General features: G+C 37.6%; 1 protein-coding gene across 1 annotated transcript in view; it reads right to left on the bottom strand.

Annotated features, from left to right (window-relative positions):
- Window positions 1-21076, bottom strand: part of PTPRD (protein tyrosine phosphatase, receptor type, D) — a 1303505-nt gene that overhangs the window by 106026 nt on the left and 1176403 nt on the right. The window contains exons 28-29 of the mRNA XM_011937289.1: window positions 19749-19790; window positions 19143-19240 (exon numbers count right to left, since the gene is read on the bottom strand). Of these exons, the coding sequence (XP_011792679.1) occupies window positions 19143-19240; window positions 19749-19790 (140 nt within the window). The remainder of the gene's footprint in view (window positions 1-19142; window positions 19241-19748; window positions 19791-21076) is intronic.

The raw sequence follows: 21076 nt of genomic DNA, 5'->3' as shown, positions 1-21076 counted from the left end.
CATAACAACTCAATAATCAGTCCTAGTGAATATTTCTAAATTCCAGCCTTTGGCTCTGTTTTCATCTGTCCATGTCAGAGGTTCTCATTTCTGACTTCTTCGCACTGGAATATTTCTTGCTTGGAGAGCACTTTCTTGTCCTTTTTTTTTTTTTTTTTTTTTTTTCTAAATCCTACCTTCCATTCAACAAGGCTCAGCTTAAATCCTAAACTCCCAATTCTTTACTGCCTGGAGCTCTCTCTTACATGCTTCCACGTGTGCCACTATCATGTTGCAGACTGGAGCATCCATGTGGCAACTAGCTACATTTAGCCTTGCAGCATTTCTTCTTGTAAAGTTGTTTGAATTCATTATCATAACTTATCGTTTCATTTGACAATTCTTTATTTCCCCAACTCTATAGTAAGTTTCTGAACAGAAATACTGTCTGGTATACATCTGTGTAGTCTATAAAATGGCTAGCCCAGTGCATGCAAAATGTATATAAAATACATTTTTTAAAAAAATTTAATCATTTCATGTCTTAATTTATGTGAAAGTCTTTTGAGGTTGGGAAATGCATTTCTTTTGGAATTACATGTAGTCTTATCATATATACCAGGATTACAAACCTGAGGATAACAGACTGACGCATTCTTCGAGTATGTTCTATCAATGCTGATAGCTGTAAATGCATAGACTTTATAGCAATTATGTTGATTATCAAAATTACTGAAAATAATCCATTGGCTAAGCTATAGACCATTCAAGTTGTACAAATTGAACAAGGCCTAGAGTATACTGGAAGAATAAAAATACCTTCTCAGATCCAATAATGGCAAATTTGAGTAAACATACCCATGCTAGGATATTTATACATGTCTGTCTGCTGATAATGTCCCTGTAAAAATAGCTGCTTCTTTCAAAATCAAAAGTATTATCACTTGAAGCCAGGAGTTCGAGACTGGCCTTAGCAACATAGTGAGATACTGTTTCTAAAAAAATTTTTCAAAGTAGCCACAAAAGGTGGTAATGCACACCTGTAGTCCCAGCTACTTGGGAGCCTGAGGCAGGAGGATAGTTTGAGCCCAGGAGTTCAACGTCGCAGTGAACTGACATGAGATCATGTCACTGCACTCCAGTCTGGGCAACAAAGCATGACTCTCTCTCCAAAACATAAAAAAAAAAAAAAAAAAAAAGAAAAGAAAAAAAAAGAAAGAAAAAATTTTTTTTTTTTTTTGAGACAGAGTCTCGCTCTGTCGCCCAGGCTGGAGTGCACTGGCCGGATCTCAGCTCACTGCAAGCTCCGCCTCCCGGGTTCACGCCATTCTCCTGCCTCAGCCTCCTGAGTAGCTGGGACTATAGGCGCCTGCCACCACACCCAGCTAATTTTTTGTATTTTTAGTAGAGATGGGTTTCACCGTGTTAGCCAGGATGGTCTCAATCTCCTGACTTCGTGATCCACCCACCTCGGCCTCCCAAAGTGCTGGGATTTCAGGTGTGAGCCACCGTGCCTGGGCCAGAAAAACAGTATTATTAATCAAGCTATCCAATAAAAGTAAACAGAATTTTATTCTGGAAAAGACAGTATGTTTGAGGTCATTTAAAACACCTATTGTTTATTAAGAAAAAATATTAAGTGATAGATTCAGTCTTTACACGGAGTGAGTCTTATTTACTCCATTTCAAGGGTATGCTTTGAAAACTGAACAACATAGCAAACAAAAAAAACAAAAAGCCTAAACAATTTCATAAATAACAATATGGGTAAAGTAACAAACATAAATGGCATGCTCCACAAGACAGAGCCTCTTTTACCAATATAAGTATTAAAATATAAGCAGGTCTCCTTGACCAATGATTTATAATAAGAGAAGAACAGAAAAATATCTACATGATTCTTTGGCATCTCATATTTCTTTCTCGGGGGTGGGGGGCATATATTTCATCCAACTAGGGGAATTTTGGATGAAATTATAAAACAAAATACTATGCCTGTTAACTGCTCCCACAGCTTAGAGAAACCCTAAGAAGTTCTGCCAGGGAAGCATAATAGAGAACAAATGCTGTTCCCTAATCTTATTTTACATATATTCAAGTAACAGAATATGAGAAAGAGAAACATGAGTTTTCCCTACAGTGGGTCAAAAAATCTGAGTCTGAAGGATTGATTTTTCTGTTTAAAAGATTAGGAAACACTTTGATACACAGATTTTAGACAGTTGCTAAGACACTAACTGCCGTGACCTACTAAATTTCCAAATCTTTGAATGTATTGAGTGTCAGAAAATGAAAAAATCCCATCACCCCACACATGGTACATGTAACAAATGTAGACAAAAACGCCAGTCCCATTACCCATGGAGTAAAACTCATAGCTGCATACCAAAATCCTGACAAATTCTAGTAATTGTGACTTTGGTTAAGTTTGGGTAAGAAAAACTAAAGGAACCCTCGGATTCAGAATTCAAGGGCAAAATTTATGCATCATTTATTTTTGTACTCTAGAGTCTAGCAAAGTACCTGGCACATTGTAAGTGCTTAGTAAATATCTGTTTTACGAGATGAGCTGAATATAAAGCTGAAAAATTATATAGACTTTTAAAGAAGGAGCATTCATGTTCTTGAAAATTATTTCTTTGGTAGCTAAAATTTTTATTTTTATTTATTTTTAATTTTTTTGTAGCTAAAATTTTTAGAATTGGTCTTCTTGTTCTCAGGGCCATTTGGGAGAAATGAGAAGCTTTATTTCAAAGTTCATTTGTTTATTCTCTAGCAGAAATTATAATCCTTGGTCTGTGGCATCACAATTGGTTGCTGTGGAAACGATTATAGATCAAAAACAAAAAGATTATATCACCCCTTTTCAAGAGCAAATGAGCACCAAGAGCAGATGAAGACTTAAGGAAACAAAGATGTTCTTTTCATGCAAATATTTTTACAATACAACTGTGGAGAGATAAATACTGAAGCTGGTAGTCTTTATGAAATTTATAGGCAGATTTTTAGCTCTGGGGAAAGACAGCTCCACTTGCCCTCAGAGTTGGCTTTGAGACATGAATACCACAGATCATTTTTCTTTACAGACACTGGGAGCGTAGGAAAAGTGAGTTCTGGGATCAGTATTCCTCTGTTGTTTTATTTCAGGCAGAAGAATGTCTTCCCCACCTGTGTACACAACCACTGTCAGGGAGCTTGATGTGCTGCACTGTCCTGGCAATATGTTGCCCAAGGGAGGTCCACCAAGGAAAGCTAAAGGTGAATTCTCCACCTAGAAAGAGGACCATGCCTATGAAGTTGCTGTTCCTCTGTCTCCACAGGACCTCTGTTGTAGCACAGTAGTAGTGAAGAGTTATAACCTAATGAAGCATGCTTATTCATGACTTGATAAATGATATCTATCTCGATATCATGTGACTATGCTTGGAAAGCGGGAGATGCAAAGAGAAAACCAAGCTCCTCCTTCTGTCTCTCTTTCTTTTGCGGGAGATGCAGAGAAAACCAAGCTCCTCCCTCTTTCTCTTTCTCTCTTTCTCTTCTTCCTTCCCTCCCCCTCCCCTCCCGTCTCTTTCTTCCTTCCCCTCCCTCCCTCCCTTCCTTCCTTCTCTCTCACTCTCTTCCTCTTCTCTCTCTTTCTTTCTCTAAACTCATGTGTGTATTAATTCCAGAAAATTTTACCGTGGCAGTCACAGGGATATCCTGATCAACAAGACACCATGAAGAAGCTTTCATACTAGCGGAAGACACACAAGTAAAACTGAAGACCTTGTAATTCCTTGCAATGTCATGGATTCAACACAGCAAACAGCAAATCAAATCTGCCATACACACAATGACAGGCACCTACATCACACTAATCTTGGTCTTGTACTCAAGCCTCGAGCTGGAGTTTGGCTCAAACCGACACTGGCATTTTCAAACAACTCCTCAGTGCCCTTAGTTTCCCTCCATCAAATGTTTAAAAGCAATACACAAACAAAAGAAACATAAATATTTACCAAAGGTAGAAAAAAAGCCCAGTGGTCTTCTTGATTCTTTACAATATACCCAGTTAATGTTTAAATATAAAGTACAATCACCGAACTTTTTTTTTTTTTAAGGGTGAATTTGGCCAGGCATGATGGCCCACACCTGTAAACCCAGCACTTTGGGAGGCCAAGGGGGGTAGATAGCCTGAGCGCAGTAGTTCGAGACCAACCTGTGCAACATGGTGAAACCTCATCTCTGTAAAAAATAAAAAATTAGCCAGTGTGGTGGTGTGTGTTTGTAATTCCAGTTACTTGGGAGGCTGAGATGGGAGGATCATCTGAGTCCGTGGAGGTAGAGGCTGCAGTGAACCTGATGGTGCCTGCACTCCAGCCTGGGTGAAAGAGTCAGACCCTGACTCAAAAAAAAAAAACATTTAAAAAAGAAAGGCAAATTTTATATGTGAACTATATTGCATTAATAAAATGATGAAGAAAAACACATAAAATATATCACACAAGTTTATTTTTCCCTAAAACTGCCTTATTTCTTCCCATAAGTAAAATCCTTATTTTATCACAATCCTTGTACTGTTTATAATTTGGGTTCTCACAGAAAGACAAACATCCTTAACATTTCAAGTTAACATGACTTTAAGAGGTAATACGATGGTTGTTTATTTTTCAGAAAACATTTTTATGCATTTGTTATCTTGCTTTTATCTAGCGAGTCTACTTAGAAAACGTCATCTGTTGCATAATGTTAGATGTAAACTTGCAGGGACTTCAGTCACATCACTTAACTGCCCTGAAAATGTCTTCTCTACAGTAAAATGACAGCAATGAATGAGGTTAGAAGATTCTAGAAATCCTCGAATATAACTGCACAGTAGAAACTTTGTGACACTGAATTTAAACCTCTAAAATTTTATGAAGGATTTTTTAAAGATAATAGGATGATTCCTTGAGCTGTGACAACAAGGATCAATACAGAAGAAACAGAAAAAGAACACAAATGGAAATCAATGCCCAGCTGCACGGCAACATCCACCAACTATAACACTTAGACTGAAAATTTTTATTCTCCTTATGTCTCAACAGATGATAAGGAGGCCAATTAATTACTGGTAGTGGGGGGTAAAGTCTTCTATTTTCCCTAATGCAGCACCCTAACTGCTCTTAATAAAAAGGGAGGCAGCATTTCATTGTTCATTAACCATACCAATTATAGCTTGTCAATCACTGCAGCCACATAGGCACTCCCGAGTTATAGAACAGCAATAGAAGAGGCTCGACCTAAGCCTACAGGGATGGGGGTAGGGGCAACACAGCACTGAGAAAACAAAAAGGGAAATCCGGCATCAGAATGTGAACTTTATTACATTCGCTTTAAATCATGTTTCATAATAATCGGAGAAACAGAATCTCAGCATGAGAGAAAGACAGAATCTAAAAAGGCGGTCCAGTCCAATGACCTAAATCATGTCTGAGCTTCTACCTCATCAATCTGGCTTAGTAAGTTATATGCTACCTAACATACTGTTCATTTTAACATAACTAAAAACTGGAGAAAAAGCAAACAAAACAATAACAATAAATTCTTAAGAGAATGGAAATAAATGTAGGTAGGCAGTGGTTTTCTATCCTTCTGCCATCTTGAAATATGGCATCTTCTGATTGTATAGTAACAGCTCCTATCTTTTCAAATCATTTAGCAGTTTTTGTATGAAATTAAGTTACAGAAACATGAAAGGATTTTCCGTATATGAAAAGGTGTTTTTAGAATCTTAAAGGTGGATATTACTATATATCATATTTATAGATTTATGAAGCATAATTTATTGTAGTGAGCAAGTTTCCCCTTCTTCACTGGTCTTATCTAAAGGAAACTGGAATCTGACTCAAGATATGTAGTGAGGAGGGCATCTTGCCAGTATAGGTCTCATCTTTTTTTAATCTTCAGGGTTAGACAAGTAGGCAGACTCTGGTCTATAATTTAAAATGTCAAAACAAGAAACAAGTCAATACCAACTATTCTCTGTGAGAGTTAAGGCTGAGTCTTTACACCTTTAAACCCCATCAACCATCTGCTTTTTTTTCCCCTTGATTTTATTTTCCTAGACCAAGATCAGAAGTCAAAGGCAGTCACTATTATATAGTTTTTTTTTTTTTTTTTTTGAGACAGAGTCTCGCTCTGTCGCCCAGGCTGGGGTGCAGTGGCCGGATCTCGGCTCACTGCAAGCTGCGCCTCCCGGATTTACGCCATTCTCCTGCCTCAGCCTCCCGAGTAGCTGGGACTAGAGGCGCCCGCCACCTCGCCCGGCTAGTTTTTTTTGCATTTTTTAGTAGAAACGGGATTTCACTGTGTTAGCCAGGATGGTCTCGATCTCCTGACCTCGTGATCCGCCCGTCTCGGCCTCCCAAAGTGCTGGGATTACAGGCTTGAGCCACCGCGCCCGGCCTATTATATAGTTATAGAATCAATCTGGTGAATTATTTCTAACCGAAGTAACCAAATATATTTTTCTGTTTGATAAGGTTACGATGGAATGCTATTTGTTTTCAGATATAAATTTTAATCCTTTCATCATCTTCAAACTCACTAATTTTTAATAAAAACTAAACAAGAGCATGAAGAGGGAGGCTGAGTTTAAAGGTTCCTATCCAATTCGTTTACAACTAAATCACTTTGTTGTTGTTGAAAAACTGTCTCTGATGTTGAAAAACAAAAACAAAATATAATTATAACAAGAAATTGGGCCAATAATCCTTCTTTGGGGTCACCTGAATACTATGTGATAACCTTAACAGATAAGTTAATGACAACAAATTTTCCATCGTGAAAACTGTGGTGAAAGGAAATCAACTATCAGATGCAACTATTTATGGTGGTCAGAACATTACCCAGACCTCAGACTACGTGGGTTCATATCCTAGCTTTGCCATTTACCAGCTGTGTGACCTTGAGTAGGTTACTTAACTTGCATGTGGTTCAATATACGTTCTGTGACATGGGGAGACTAACAGTAACTACCTGGAAGGACTGAATGAGTTAATGTTTACAGTAATGCATTCCGAAGAATGTCTGGCACATGGTAAGTGCTATACAAATGTTTGCTATTGTCATCCTTGTAAAGCACTGTCTAGACTCTGAAACTCTATTGAAAGACTATTATGATATTAAGATGTTGTGCAGTTTAATACTAAAAATAGATATAAAAATGCTCTGTTAAACTGGCAGAAAAACAAAGAAGGGGGACTGAGAAGAAAAAAGGAAGGAAAGAGGAAGAGAAGGGGAATAAAAGAAGGAGTGAACGAAGGAGGGATCATGAGAGAAAGAATGAATTAAATCAGGGGTCTCTGTGAGCCATTGGTTGAAGTTTAGAGGACTGATGAGTGCCTGTTGTTAAGGAAAATTTTTTAGCAAGTGAGAAATAATAAAGTTCTGATTATGCTTCATGCATGAACCTTTAAGCTAAAGCCAAATACTCTGATTGCTGCATCTGTGACGATGGAAAGACTAATGTTTCCCAAGGCCTAGCCAACACTGCAAATTCATGTAATGTCTTAATGCTTATATCCTTCACTTTAATCCCCTCTATACTCCCAAAGCATGGTGGTGTGCCCAACAATTGTTTTTTCAAAAAGAATGACAAACTATTTAGGCACAGTAGAAAAACCATGACAAATAATACTGCCACTAACATTTTGTAATTTTAAACTTAAATACATAAATAAGTAAAGGCATCTCTGTGATGCTGGGTTATATCAGGCTCTAGGCAGCCTTGTTCCAATCTCTTGTTGCAGCATTGTTAAAATTCTCCCCAAAAGTTGTTCCCAGCAGTGACATAAACATAGATGTACTCATTTGGTCCCTCAGGTACTTGGAGCTTCAGGAGGAATCGTAGGAAGTGATTTCCATGACTTTTCTGAACACTTTTGAAATCACTTGGTTGCAGACTCCTTCCTATGTTGTTACGACCTTTCAAGGGTGTAATCACCTTTCGTACCTCATCTCTCAGCAGCAATGACCCTGATGCTGCAACGACAGTCACAGATACGTTGCGGTCCCCTGAGCAAGTCATGCTTCTTCTCATCTCCATGACTTCGCATGCACAGATCCCTCAGCCTGGAGGCTTGTATTTCTGGCAAACTTCAGTGACCCTCCAAGTCAGGGGTACTCTGGGAAGACTCTCGCCAATACTGTCCCACTCCCAAGATGAACTTAACAATTGTCGTTTTTTTTGCTTGTTTGTTTTTTGTTTTCCCCCTGTTTCTCCTAGAAAACTCATTCAGGACAGCTTATTTCTTGATTATTTTTGGTTCTCCAGTAAATGTTAAACAGATGAAGGCATTCAAACTACTCATCTTATAAACAAAGAAACTGAGATCAGGAGAGTTAAATAATGTGTTTAGGGGCATTGAAATTTATAGCAGAGACACCAGAACAGTTTCCACTCATCAGTGAAATTACCTTTTTTTGATACTTTAATGTGGATATAATTTCCAGAAATGACACTATGTACAAAATATGAAAAGAACTCTGTAGTTCTTCATAGTTACCCTCCATCCTTGTCACCCTTTACCTTCCCCTAATTGTTTTCATAGAGCTCCTTTTTGGAAGAATGAGAAGACAGTATTATAGAAGATAAAAATCACTTGAGAAAAAAAAAGTCATGTTAAGTGACTGACAGATAACGTCATGCATAGTGATGTTCACAATAACAAGAGCCACATCTGTTTACTAAGCATAGAGGGCAATGGGCCAGGTGCCTAACATACATTCATCTTTGTTACAGTCTTATAAGTAGATACTAATATTCTCATCTTAAATAAGAGAACCAAGGTTCTGAGAGGTAAAGTAACTGGCTCAGGATCAAGCAGCACAGCTACTAATTGGCCCAGTCAAAATATGAACCTTGTTTTCCCTGACTTCAAGGTCCTCCCCTGCATCCACTACGGCACCCCTCTACATACACACTTTTACCACTCAGGTGCTAAAATCCCAACTTCATTTTTAAATGAAAATACAAGTCAATAAAGAGTGTCTTTTTCAGTCCTTGCTATGATCTCTTTGAAATTGAAAGCTTGCTTTGGAAGCAGAGACAGAATTAATTGTTTCCTGAGAGCCTTGGGCTCCACATGGGAGCAGGTGAAAACACATTTTGGACAATGTCCAGTGATGGTCAAGGGCCAATTAGTTATAGTGAACTTGTATGAGAACAAGGACTGAGAAAAAACAAAAGTTGAAATTCTATGAGAATAAGGACTGGGAAACAGAAAACGAGAGTTATGTGAGAGTCCCTTAAGACGGGTAGGACTCCCACAAGAAAAAAAACAATAGGCTCTACTATGAAAGATACGGAGTTTAATGTTAGCAAAGAAAATGTCTGAGGTTTTTTTTTTTTTTAAGTGGGTGAAAGAACAAACATTTTAAAAGTCTAAGTAGACATAAGCTTTGGAACTTGAGAAATTACTTGCACTTTGAGTTCTCACAACTATAGAAGGCCAGTAAGAATAAAAGACGATAAGCACATAGACATACATCCTGTTTTGGATGCAATGTTTCTTCTAAGGTGAGCTGCTGTCTTTGTGTCCTACTAGATTTGTTTGTAAGATGCAGAAAGCAGCCCGCTAGAAGGGGACTCTCTGTACTTTTACATTTTACTTGGTGAGACTGGTCCTTAACTACAGAACAAAGGCAGCATCTTCTCAGATGGCCAACTGGCAGGCCAAGCTTTGCTACAAAATCTTTGCTATAAAAGGCTCAGGGAGTTTAACTGGTAGGTACTTTTGAGTGAAATCTGAGGGGTCTGCATTAAAATGTAATCACTTCTGTACTGTCTAGAGATAGTAATAGCCTATTTTCTGAGAGAAAAGAGCCTGAAAATAAGGCTTCACTGCTGATAGATCAGGTGGGGATGTCAACTGGAAAAAGAAGCTCTTTACAGCAGGATACTCTTTGTTCTGTTTGCTCCTGCTGTTGGTACTAGCAATTTTGACCGCAACAAAGAGTTTCTGTGAACTGTAAATTTAGTTAGAAATTGATCCAGACACACACTTTTGTTAATCACCTGCTGTGTGCCGAGCAGTGAGCTTGTCACCACGTGGCCAACAGCATACCGAGAGGCCAGACACCTGACCAAAACACCTGACCCAGAGAGGCTTGATCACAGCAAATGACTGGAGGGTAAGAAAGCGCCACATAACAAGTGCTAATTGCACTGGTTTAAACTAGCAATTTTTCATTCTTTCTTTTATTATTTATTTATTTTTTTTTACTGACATCAGCAAATCCTTAAGGGTTTGGCCTGGGATAGGAAAAGGTAGGGTTTAATTGATTCTAAGATATACATTTATTTTCCACATTCTAACATCTCTGAAATTGATGTGCATCTTAAAATTGATGGCATCTTGCAATTGTACTTGCGATCTTTTATTCCTTAGTGGTATATGCAATGATGGGGTATCTTAAAATTGATGGTACCTAGATGAGATAAAATAAGCAATAGCTACTAAGACTACTGAGTACTGGTGTCAGGAAACCTGAAAAGCACGTACGTGTTTAATTTGTTTTTAATGATTGTTTGAAGTAAGTACTATGGCTGCTTCTTTATATAGAGATGAGTAAATTAAAATACAGAGAGGTTCAGTTATTTGTTTAAGGTCACACAGCTTGAGCTAGCGGCCAAACTGGCAACCTGAGCCAAGGGCCTGTGTACTTAGCGACTGTGTCATAATATTTATTTCCACTGTTGGCTCAACAAGTAGAAAGTCCTGTGTGGCAGGCAGAGAGATGTGGACCCAATCTGAGAAGCAGAAAAACTGCTATGTTCGTAAGGAAGTGGGCAAAGACTCTGCCATACCCACCTCCAATCCCAGAGTATTAGGAGATTCTGATTTGGAATAGTAAATTTAGCCATTCATCTTCCTCAGCTTCATCCATCCCAGGTACAAAAATGTTGTTACTGCTTTTTAGTTCATGAAATTGCTCATTTTTCTCGTTCCATTACTAAACCACCATAATTTGTTCTCAACTTTTTCAAAAAACAACATTTTATCTCTTGTGACTCATATGTCAAAAATACTTAGAAATGGAGGCCTTTCCCTTAGAAATGGAAGAGTCTGTTCCACTCTTCCACTTTCCATAAAAGATGAAAACAGATCTCTGTCATCCAGCACTTTCTTCCTTCAAGAAAATGGGGGAACCACCTTTAAGAAAAAATCCAGTGCATTCTAAGTTGGCCAAAAAAAAAAAAAAAAAATTGTGTGTGTGGGTACATATGTGTGTGTGTTTGGTTTCTTGTTTTTGTATGATTCTTGAATATATGTCCCCCTCATGAGCTTACACATAAATGATAAACTAATTGAAAGAAGATATGACAAGTAGTTTTGCATTATAAGTGCTCAGAGGTTTACAAAACCTAATAAGGATGACGGTTTTACTAATGATGGTTTTGCACCTGTGACCACACGGGGTCAAATATACCAAGAGTCTTTTCCAAGGGAAAATAGAAATGTTTTCTTTTGTGGTCATTGCTTAGATGACAGATAAATTTTGTCCCCTCTGTGGAGAAATACAATGTTTACCATCAGGAGTGAACAAATTATCTATGGAGAAAAGAAATGTGTCCTTAGCATGTCATAGAAAACCACTGGGTTTTCTCAGGAATAGTCATGCAATGGAAATTGGTAATTATGACAATTTCACAGAAATTTTAAATATAAATATTTTGATCTAGTTAGATACTAAGCTTTCTGAACTCTATCATCAGGGCATAGTAAGAAACAAAGAGTGAAACATTTGAAACATTTAGGTGTTTACATCAGGTAAGTTAAGGTGCAGTGAAGAAGAACAAAACAAGATGAATTTGTGACCTGGTTTTACCACACACAGTAGGTGTGCGACCTTGGGTAAGTCACTTCTTTCTCAGTCTCATGCTCCTTAACTCTACGGAGAGTTAAGGGAGAGGGAAAGCACATGATCTCTGAGGTTTAGACAGCTCTAAATATTAAAATATTTATATTTTATATATTTTATAATATTTAAATATTTAAAAATATGACCTAAGCAATGTTTTTAAATGTCTCTATACGTCTCAACACTGTCTCGATGTATTTCATTATTCATCACGGAAATATGTTTTTCCTTTATCTGTCTTACTAAGTGATGGGAAAATTTTAACTTATTCTACAAAGGTGTAATACATACTGTTACAAAAACAGAAGGACAGGGCTCTGATATCTGAAATATTTCATATAAAAGGATCATTATCATAATCACAGACAGGAGATGTAAGAGTGCTGCCATAAGAACAGGAAGAAACTCAGCATATTGTGGATGCTGAATGGTGGGAGACATGTGAGCACTGAAATTGGAGACAGTCCACCTCCAGAGACAGCAGCAAAGCCATTGGGACTGGGCTTTGTCATAAGAACAAAACAGATCAAAGAGGCCTTCTTCAGGGAGCATTTCTGTGAACCACAAAGTTTCTTGCCCCTCTCCAATAGCAACAGAAAGATTGCTCCGAGTTAATACATAGCTTTAAGGTAATACTACTAACAGAGCTAATGCTGACTAACTTGAAACTAGATGTTTGATAACTGTTCATCTCTGTGTAACTACCATGACAGGATGGACTGTGGTCCAAAATGTGACTTGCAAGTGAGCTGATAGGAACTCAGAAGAAATGTTGTTGTTGTAACTATTTAAAAAGGGGTTATTATCTCAATCCACACCACAAAATGTATAAAATCTAGAATGTACCTGAAGTAGAGTATGTGATTTGGGACAGTATTTCTGTTAGAAAACTGTACCTTGAGGACCACATCAGGAACTAGTTTCACATTTTCTCTAACTTTAAAGCTTTTCTTGATAGTGACCACTGGGATGCCCATTCATATTTTTTTTTTTTTTTTTTTTTTTTTACTTTTTTTGAGACAGGGTCTCCATCTGTTACCCAGGCTGGAGTGCAGTGACATGATCTCAGCTCACTGCAGCCTCAACCCCCTGGGGGTCAGGTGATCCTCCCACCTCAGCCTCCCGAGTAGCTGGGACTACAGGTACATGCCATCATGCCTGGCTAATTTTATTTTGTAGTTTTGTAGAGACAGTTTCACCATGTTGCCTAGGCTGGTCTCAAACTCCTGGACTCAAGCAATCTGCCTGCAGTGGCCTCCCAAAGTGCCGGGATTACAGGTGTGAGCCACTGTACCCAGCCGGGGTGCCAATTTATTACACAAAGACATCATTAATATCTTTTAAAATGGAGATTCTGAATCAGTAGCATTGGGGTAGTGCCTAAAATTCTGCATTTCTAAAAAGTTCCCAGGTGACGCCAATGCTGTTGGTCTGTAGTCCACCCTGACTATGAGACTACCAGAACATGCATTTCTCATGTGCCCTTCCCTTGACAAAATGCACTTCAATCCTCTTCTTCCTAGTTCCATGAAGAGTGCCATCTTCTCTTCAAAATCTTTTCAATTCTCCAGATCATTATGACCTTTACTGAATCCCAATAACATTCCAATAGCACTTAAGATTACCTCCTTGGTGTAATTCTTATTTCTTATATATATTTGTCTTTGACAACTACGAACTCCAGAAGCATAAGTTTCTTACAACTTCTGTGTTTTCTATGCTTTCTCAGCACTGAGCAGAATGCTTTGTATTGTCGTGGATAATTATTGGTTCCTCCTCCCAGCTCATAAGCCTCCTTACACAGAAATTTCCCTCTCCTCCATCCAAGATCTGTATAAGTGGACTGTTAGCAGTTACGTCCCAACGTGTGTCCCCACAACAAATCGTCAATTAGCTAGAGTTCAGACTTTGTTCTCTGGCATTTAAAATGTGACTGGCAAGAACAACTCAGTCTCTTTATGGGGCCTATATGTAAATGAAAATATGATTAAAGACCATGTTTTCTGTGTGTGGGTGAGAAAAAAAGAAGACGCTGGCTTGTATAAGGGGAAGAATGAAACCATCCCAGAGAAAGCACAAAGATGAAAGTTCCAGAGAAGATACCAGGAAATTGCCACAGCCTTTCAGTTCTAGATGACCATTCTTAGTGTGTACCTTTACGGTTAGCCTTGGCTCTATAATACATCAAAAATGCTCTTCTGTTTTTCCTTGAGAATTTCCAGGGGCTGTAGTTTCTTACAATCTATCTAGTCTAAATAAGATTTGTACATACATGACTGTGATGATGCCTTCTGATTAAATCTTAAATATACTAGTCTATATGCTATCTCAGCAAATGGTGAAATGAAGACTGGGGATCACGTTCTGTAATACATTACCCTAAACTGATGACATTCCTCAAACTGAAGTCTGTGAAGTACCTGCATCAAAGTCAGCTGAAGAGCTCTTCTAAAATGCAGATTTGTGGATACCACGGCTGACCTATTAAAATAGCATTTCTGGGGTTGGGACCAGGAATTTCAATTTTATTGTGTCTCTGCCAGGTTTTGGTATCAGGATGATGCTGGCCTCATAAAATGAGTTAGGGAGGAGTCCCTCTTTTTCTGCTGTTTGTAACAGTTTCAGAAGGAATGGTACCAGTTCCTCTTTGTACCTCTGGTAGAATTTGGCTGTGAATCCATCTGGCCCTGGGCTTTTTTTGATTGGTAGGCTATTAATTACTGCCTCGATTTCAGAACTTGTTATTGGTCTATTCAGGGATTTGACTTCTTCCTTGGAATTTCAATTTTAAATAGGCAACCAAATGATCTGTAGGCACCAGCCCAAGATTTGGTTTGGCAAGACCTACACATATTATTTTGATTTAAAGATTCACCAGCCTAATAAATGGACTTTAACAGCCACATCAACTTTAAGGAGGACTTTATTCCCTGCATTCCAGATACCATTCTCAAATTGAGATTACTTAAATTCCAGTAGGATTTTTTAGTTTCATCTCAGAAAATGGACATCTAAAGTGTTTATAAAGACCTGCAGGGATGGGGTTACACTAATTTCTCAGTTCCATTCTTCTAGCTTTCACTAAATGCAGTATTGGAGTTCAACGGCCTTTACAGTACAGGTAGTGTCCCATAGGATCTAATAATACTGTGCTACAATTTAACCTACTTCCTCCTATTCTGACCTTGGGATCAGTGCAAACAGCTTTCATGCCTTTAACCTGTTTTAGTCTTAGAATCACAGTAAAAAATTTAGCTTCATGTATGTTACAAGTTCTAAGTAAACATTTACTCACAGTGATTATGCCAAAACAATCAGGAGTTTGAAAGCAATGTGAGTTTTCTTTCCTCCATTTTCTTTGCTGAAAGCCAGTAAAAATCTATTCAAGTTTATGTAGAATAAACGATTTTTCCCCACAAAGTGTTGCTCTAAGCTTAAATTTTTATGTTGAGGTCTTACTCCTATTATCACTGTTGAATACAACACTTAAACATCTCCTTCATGCTTGTTAAGGCACAGTAGAGTCAATTCATGCCCAGGGAGCTTTAATCACAGATCATCATCATGAACTTCAGTGAAGAGTCTATGTGGGCTATCATGTCCACGGTTAAGCCTACTGGGGAAGCTGTGCATAGCAGCATTGCCAGCATGCAGTTCATAACTATTTTCAAGGAGCACTTCTGATCTAATGGCTAAATGAGGATCATTAAAGTATCTTTACATGTAGCATTTCTTGAAAACTCCATATTTAAAGGAGGCCAGTTATTATATTCAACGGATGCAACTGAGATTGCTTGAGTGATGCTTTTATAGCCATGTGCTGCATAATGACATTTCAGTCCACAACAAACCACAAATAAGAGATTGATCCATAAAACTGTAATAGATCTGAAGAAATTCCCATCACCTAGGGATGTGGTAGCTGTCATAACGTCCCAGCATGGTGCATTACTCATGTGGTTGTAGAGATGTTGGTATAATTCAACTTACTCTGCTACCACTCAAGCACATACAATTATGTACAGTACATAATATTTAATAAAAAGTGAATATGTTACTAGTTTATGTGTTTACTAAAGTATACATTTGTTATTTTAAAGTGCACTCCTTTTATTTATTTAAAAAAAGAGAACTTTAAAACAGCCCTAGGTGGGTCCTTCAAGAGGTATCCAGAAGGCGGCATTATCATTATAGGAGATGACAGCTCCATGCTGTCACCTTGAAGATGTTCCAGTGGACAAAACGTGAAGGCAGAAGATAGTGATACTGATGATTCTGACTCTGTGTAGGCCTAGATTAATGCATGTCTTTGCATCTTAGTTTTTAACCAAAAATTTTAAAAAGTTAAAATAATTTAAATAGAAAAATGCTTACAAAATAAGGATATAAAGAAAAATGTTTTCGTATAGCTGTATGATGTGTTTGTGTTTTAAGCTAAGTGATGTCAAAAAGTTTAAAGATTTTATAAAGTAGTTACAGTAAGCTAAGGTTAATCTAGTATTGAAATAAAGTTTTAAAATAAATTTGTTGTAGCCTAAGTTTATGGTGTTTATAAAATCTATAGTAGTATAGAGTAATGTCCTAGGCCTCTACATTCACTCACTACTCTCACTGACAGCCACAGCAACTACCAGTCTTGCAAGCACCATTCATGCTAAGTGTCCTACATAGGGGTACCATTTAATTTTTTTTTGTTGTTTGTTTCACTCTTGTTGCCCAGGCTGGAGTGCAATGGTGTGATCTTGGATCACTGCAACCTCCACCTCCGGGTTCAAGCAATTTTCCTGTCTCAGCCTCCCGAGTGGCTGGGATTACAGGCACCCGCCACCAGGCCTGGCTAATTTTGTATTTTTAGTAGAGACGGGGTTTCACCGTGTTGGCTAGGCTGGTCCTGAACTCCTGAACTCAGGTGATCCACTTGCCTCGGACTCCAAAATGCTGGGACTACACGCGTGAGTCACCGCGCCTGGCCTAAAACTCTTCTTTACAGTATTTTTACCTTACCTTTTCTTTGTTTAAACACACAAACAGTTACCGTTGGGTATAGCAACCTGCTGTACAGGATTGTAGCCTAGGAGCAGTGGGCTAGACCACATAGCTTAAGTGTATAATAGACTATACTATCTAGTTTGCTATACTCCATGAAGTTTGCACAATGACAAAAATCACCTACGAACACATTTCTCTGAAAGCATCCCTGTCATCAAGTGATGCATGACTATATCATTGCCTGTGGTTTAAAGTTATACTGGTGGAGAGTGAATTAATGGCTTATTCACAGGTCAAGTTATCGTATTTCCATAATTTGTGACCCATTATGTAACCCATAATCAAAAATAAATAATTAAAGCAGGTCCATGAAAAAATATCACATGGCAAAATAATAAGGATCACATAACAATAAAAAGTAGGTTGGAGTGATGAAAGATTTCTGGTTCATAAACATTGACATAACTAAGAGTTTTCTATGTTGCCTCAGGTGCTATTTATGATTTGCCTTATTTTCTCTTCTAAAACTCACTCTGGAGCCTTAAGCCCTAACTCAGAAACTCTAGAAAGTGTTTTAAAGGATACTGCATACTTTTAAAAGAGCTATTCTGATCAACAGGAAGAGCACGAAAGAAATAAGCTGCTGACCATTTGAGAAAAGAAGATAACGTGTGTTCCAGTGTGAATTTTCCCAACAATGAAACTGTTCTCCTGAATGCTTGGAGCAGAATAAACGAAAATGTAACTTAACCAAAAGGCGAGGAAACAAACAAAATTTTTGTGTACTATCAAATATATGACAAAGATGCTGGAGTATGCAAATTGAATAAAAGGCGGTCTGGCTCTTGAGGGTGGAGGTGAATGAGACTACAGATATGTTTTGGTTTTCCAGCACAGTAACTTAAAATAATGAACATTTGAATATTTGAAGATTATGGGAAGGTCATGCAGATATTTAGACTGCCACAGGCCTCACTGCTCCATGTTCTCTTATATGGAGCTTCTTCTTATTTTTGTGACCCCTCTAAGCCACTTGAGGTTGGGGGTCCTCTTAGAGGTTTTGCTACAGAATACGATAGGGTAGAATGTTACAGCTGGTAGGTCCAGTGCAACTGCCCCAATTAAGGCTGATACAACAGATACCAAGAGGTAACAGGGATGTGTTAACTCCCAGTAGGTAAATCAATAGAAACCCCTGGATGGTGAAATTTGGGCTACCCAAGTACCCAATAACCTTTTATTATTTGGTACAACTATAAGATTTTAGCTGTACATTTTAATCTTATGTTAAAACTGGTCTAGGAAAAATAATTATGGTCTGGTTATCAACAATTCATTAATTGGCTTCATTAAGGGTCCTTGTTGCTGGAGAATACCAGAAATACCCAGTTTTATAACTTTTTGCTTGATATATACCACACTATCCAAATACACACCCATACACACGTGCATTCACACAGGTTTTAATTTACTTGCATCAATAATTCACAAAGACATTTTAAGGATTCCGTAATTTTAAGATAGCATTCAGTGCACCATTCCTTCAAAAACAAGAAATTCTCTGAAAATATATTTCTATGTTAATATTAACTCTAATTAATTGAAGGCTAAGATAATATATAAGTACTCAATAATTACAGAGTTTTCATGGCTTATAAAACCAACAGTCTTGAGAAACATACTTAATCTCCGTAACCTTTCTTTTATAGATGAGGATTCTTATCACAAATCAGTGTATTTGGCACCTATTTGGTATGCTGGAAAGTTTATCAATTTAGTATATTCTAGGAACTGAAAAACCAGAAGACAAATACTGCATGATCTCATTCATATGTGAAATCTAAAGAAGTCAAACTCATAGGAGTAGATAGCAGAATGGTGATTACCAACCGATGGCTGGAGAAAGGGGAGATGTTGATCAGTTTTAGCTAGACAGCAGGAATAAGCTTTAGTGATCTATTACACAGAATGGTGACTATAATTAATAATAATGCATAATATATAAATATGTACAATTATTGCCAATTAAAAATAAAAGTTAAAAACAGAAAATTCATAATCTCAGCAAGCAATAATGAACAAATGTAAAATTAACACTTTTTAAAATTGTAATTACTATATCGCTTGTGCAGACACTTTTAAGATGGCAATTCATTATACATTTTTATATCATATTTAAGTCATATTTAAAGGGAAAAGCACTGATGAAGTTAATTTTCAAGAATATGGTCAAAAAAAGAGAAGAGCAACTCTTGAAATTACTATAAAGAATAAACACAGTGAATTACCTCATATTCCTGGGAAAACTTCAAGTTGTCATTTGCTTTCAATCTTTCAATGTGGTCTGCAAGTTCCAAGATGGGTATTGGAGGATGGCTAGCCATACCTATTGAAAAAAGGAAAGAAGAAACACATTTGAAAACAAATGAAAACAATGCTAGCCGTTCCAAAATATAGAGAATACTATAGTTAGAAATGGCCTGAAAATATGTGAGTAGTAAAGATGTTTTAGGTGAGGAAGCAGGCAAATAGTTTGGTTACTCAAAGCAGGACATGCTCTGGGAAGATGAATTTTGTAGCCAAATGAAAAGTCACCAAGCAAAATCTCCAAACTAATACTCCTAGTGTAAAAGAAAGCGTTATTGTGCTATGAATCAATGAGGTTAGCTAGCGGAGAAAACTGACAGTCAGGCTTGATGTCAACTTCTGCTTTGAGTAATGACTTTTATGCCATTTCAAACTCCTTCTCCTGCACTGTGTGAAATGGAAATTGTGTGGAATTAAATGGTGTAAAGTGAACTAAGAAAACAGACACTGAGAAAGGCCTAAAAGGGAAAGAGTAGTAGCTTGATAGTAAACATAAAATGACGTATGCATAATCAAGGAAAACTAACTTGAAGAATGAAGGTTACCAGGGTAACCGGAATCATCTGAACCTGCAAAGGAAATGATGGTGTAAATAAAATAAAATAGAACAAATTCTTAAAAAAAATGAAATGGAAAGCCTGATATATTTTTTCAAAGGACTAATCAAAATGCTGCAAGTTTTTGCAGGATTCACTATACACTGTGGCTAGTACAATGTGACTACTACATTAAGATAGCTAATATTTCACAAACCTGTAGGTGACTGACATTCACATGCAAACATAGACACAAAGAATGACATGCACCACGGCTCATTGACGATAATCACTGAAGGCACAATCAGACACCAAACTGAGCTTCAAAAATGTTTCCACTAGTAGCAGATTGTAGAGGTTGGGGTTGCAGCCTTCTTCTGGACATTTATAAATGGCCACACTAACAACTCGGTGATATTTTGCCCCAGGTCCCCATTATTCAACCCCCAGCAAACCTACAATCTACTTTAGGTGTAAACATCTTTGTCCGCTAATGAGAAATGAATTCAGGAAAGTGAGCAAATGATGAAAAGACAAGAGGGAAAGAGGGTGAAGAAAGAAGGAAAGCAGAGGCGGGGGCTGACACATTCTAGTACATTCAGCCAGTGGAAGATATATTAATTTCATAGATTCCATGAAACATAATCCACTATTAATTTTGGTGACTCCTGTGTCTTTCTGATGTTTTCTCACTTTTCATATGATTTGTCTTTTTTTTTTTTTTCCTATTAATTTTATAGAAGTATCATGAAAGAGCATTGCTGACTCTTATCTTACAGACACAAATTCCAGCTGGCTAGAAAAACTTGAACTAGCATGTCCCCAGGAAAGCCACTGAAGTAGAAAAAGAATGAGGGAGGAGCTCAAACTGGAAGCCATGTGTTGACATTCTGCTGTCACTGTGGCTCTCTGGAGGGAGGCTACAGAATGATGGCCGTAGAGTCAATATGACATGTGACGACTGCTTTAAGAGCATTTTAGGAATTATACCATTGTTAAAAGTCACCCAGTAAGTTCCTTTATCTCAAATGCCAAATTATCAATGGTTCTGGTTAGTTAAGTAAAAGCTACCCCGCTCTTTGAAGACTACTACTTTAGCAAGTGTTGTGAATTCTGGTGGTTTCGTTTTTATGGCTATGAAGGTCTGCTTCCAGTCAGCTAAAATTTTAGTGGAGAGCCAATAAAACCGAATTGCTTGCAAGTAGAAATTCTTTGTTGGTGATATAATAATGCCTTTGGAACAAAATTTTGGAACCCTTTCTGAAACTTTTCTGTATTAATGGTAGAACTGAAATAATTTACATTCTGTGGAGGAAGTG

This window comes from Colobus angolensis, unplaced genomic scaffold (assembly GCF_000951035.1).
Source record: "Colobus angolensis palliatus isolate OR3802 unplaced genomic scaffold, Cang.pa_1.0 Scaffold162, whole genome shotgun sequence".
In the NCBI taxonomy this organism is placed as follows: domain Eukaryota; kingdom Metazoa; phylum Chordata; class Mammalia; order Primates; family Cercopithecidae; genus Colobus; species Colobus angolensis.
The sequence above is the reverse complement of the archived record's forward strand: the minus strand, read 5'-3'. Positions and strand labels throughout refer to the sequence as shown.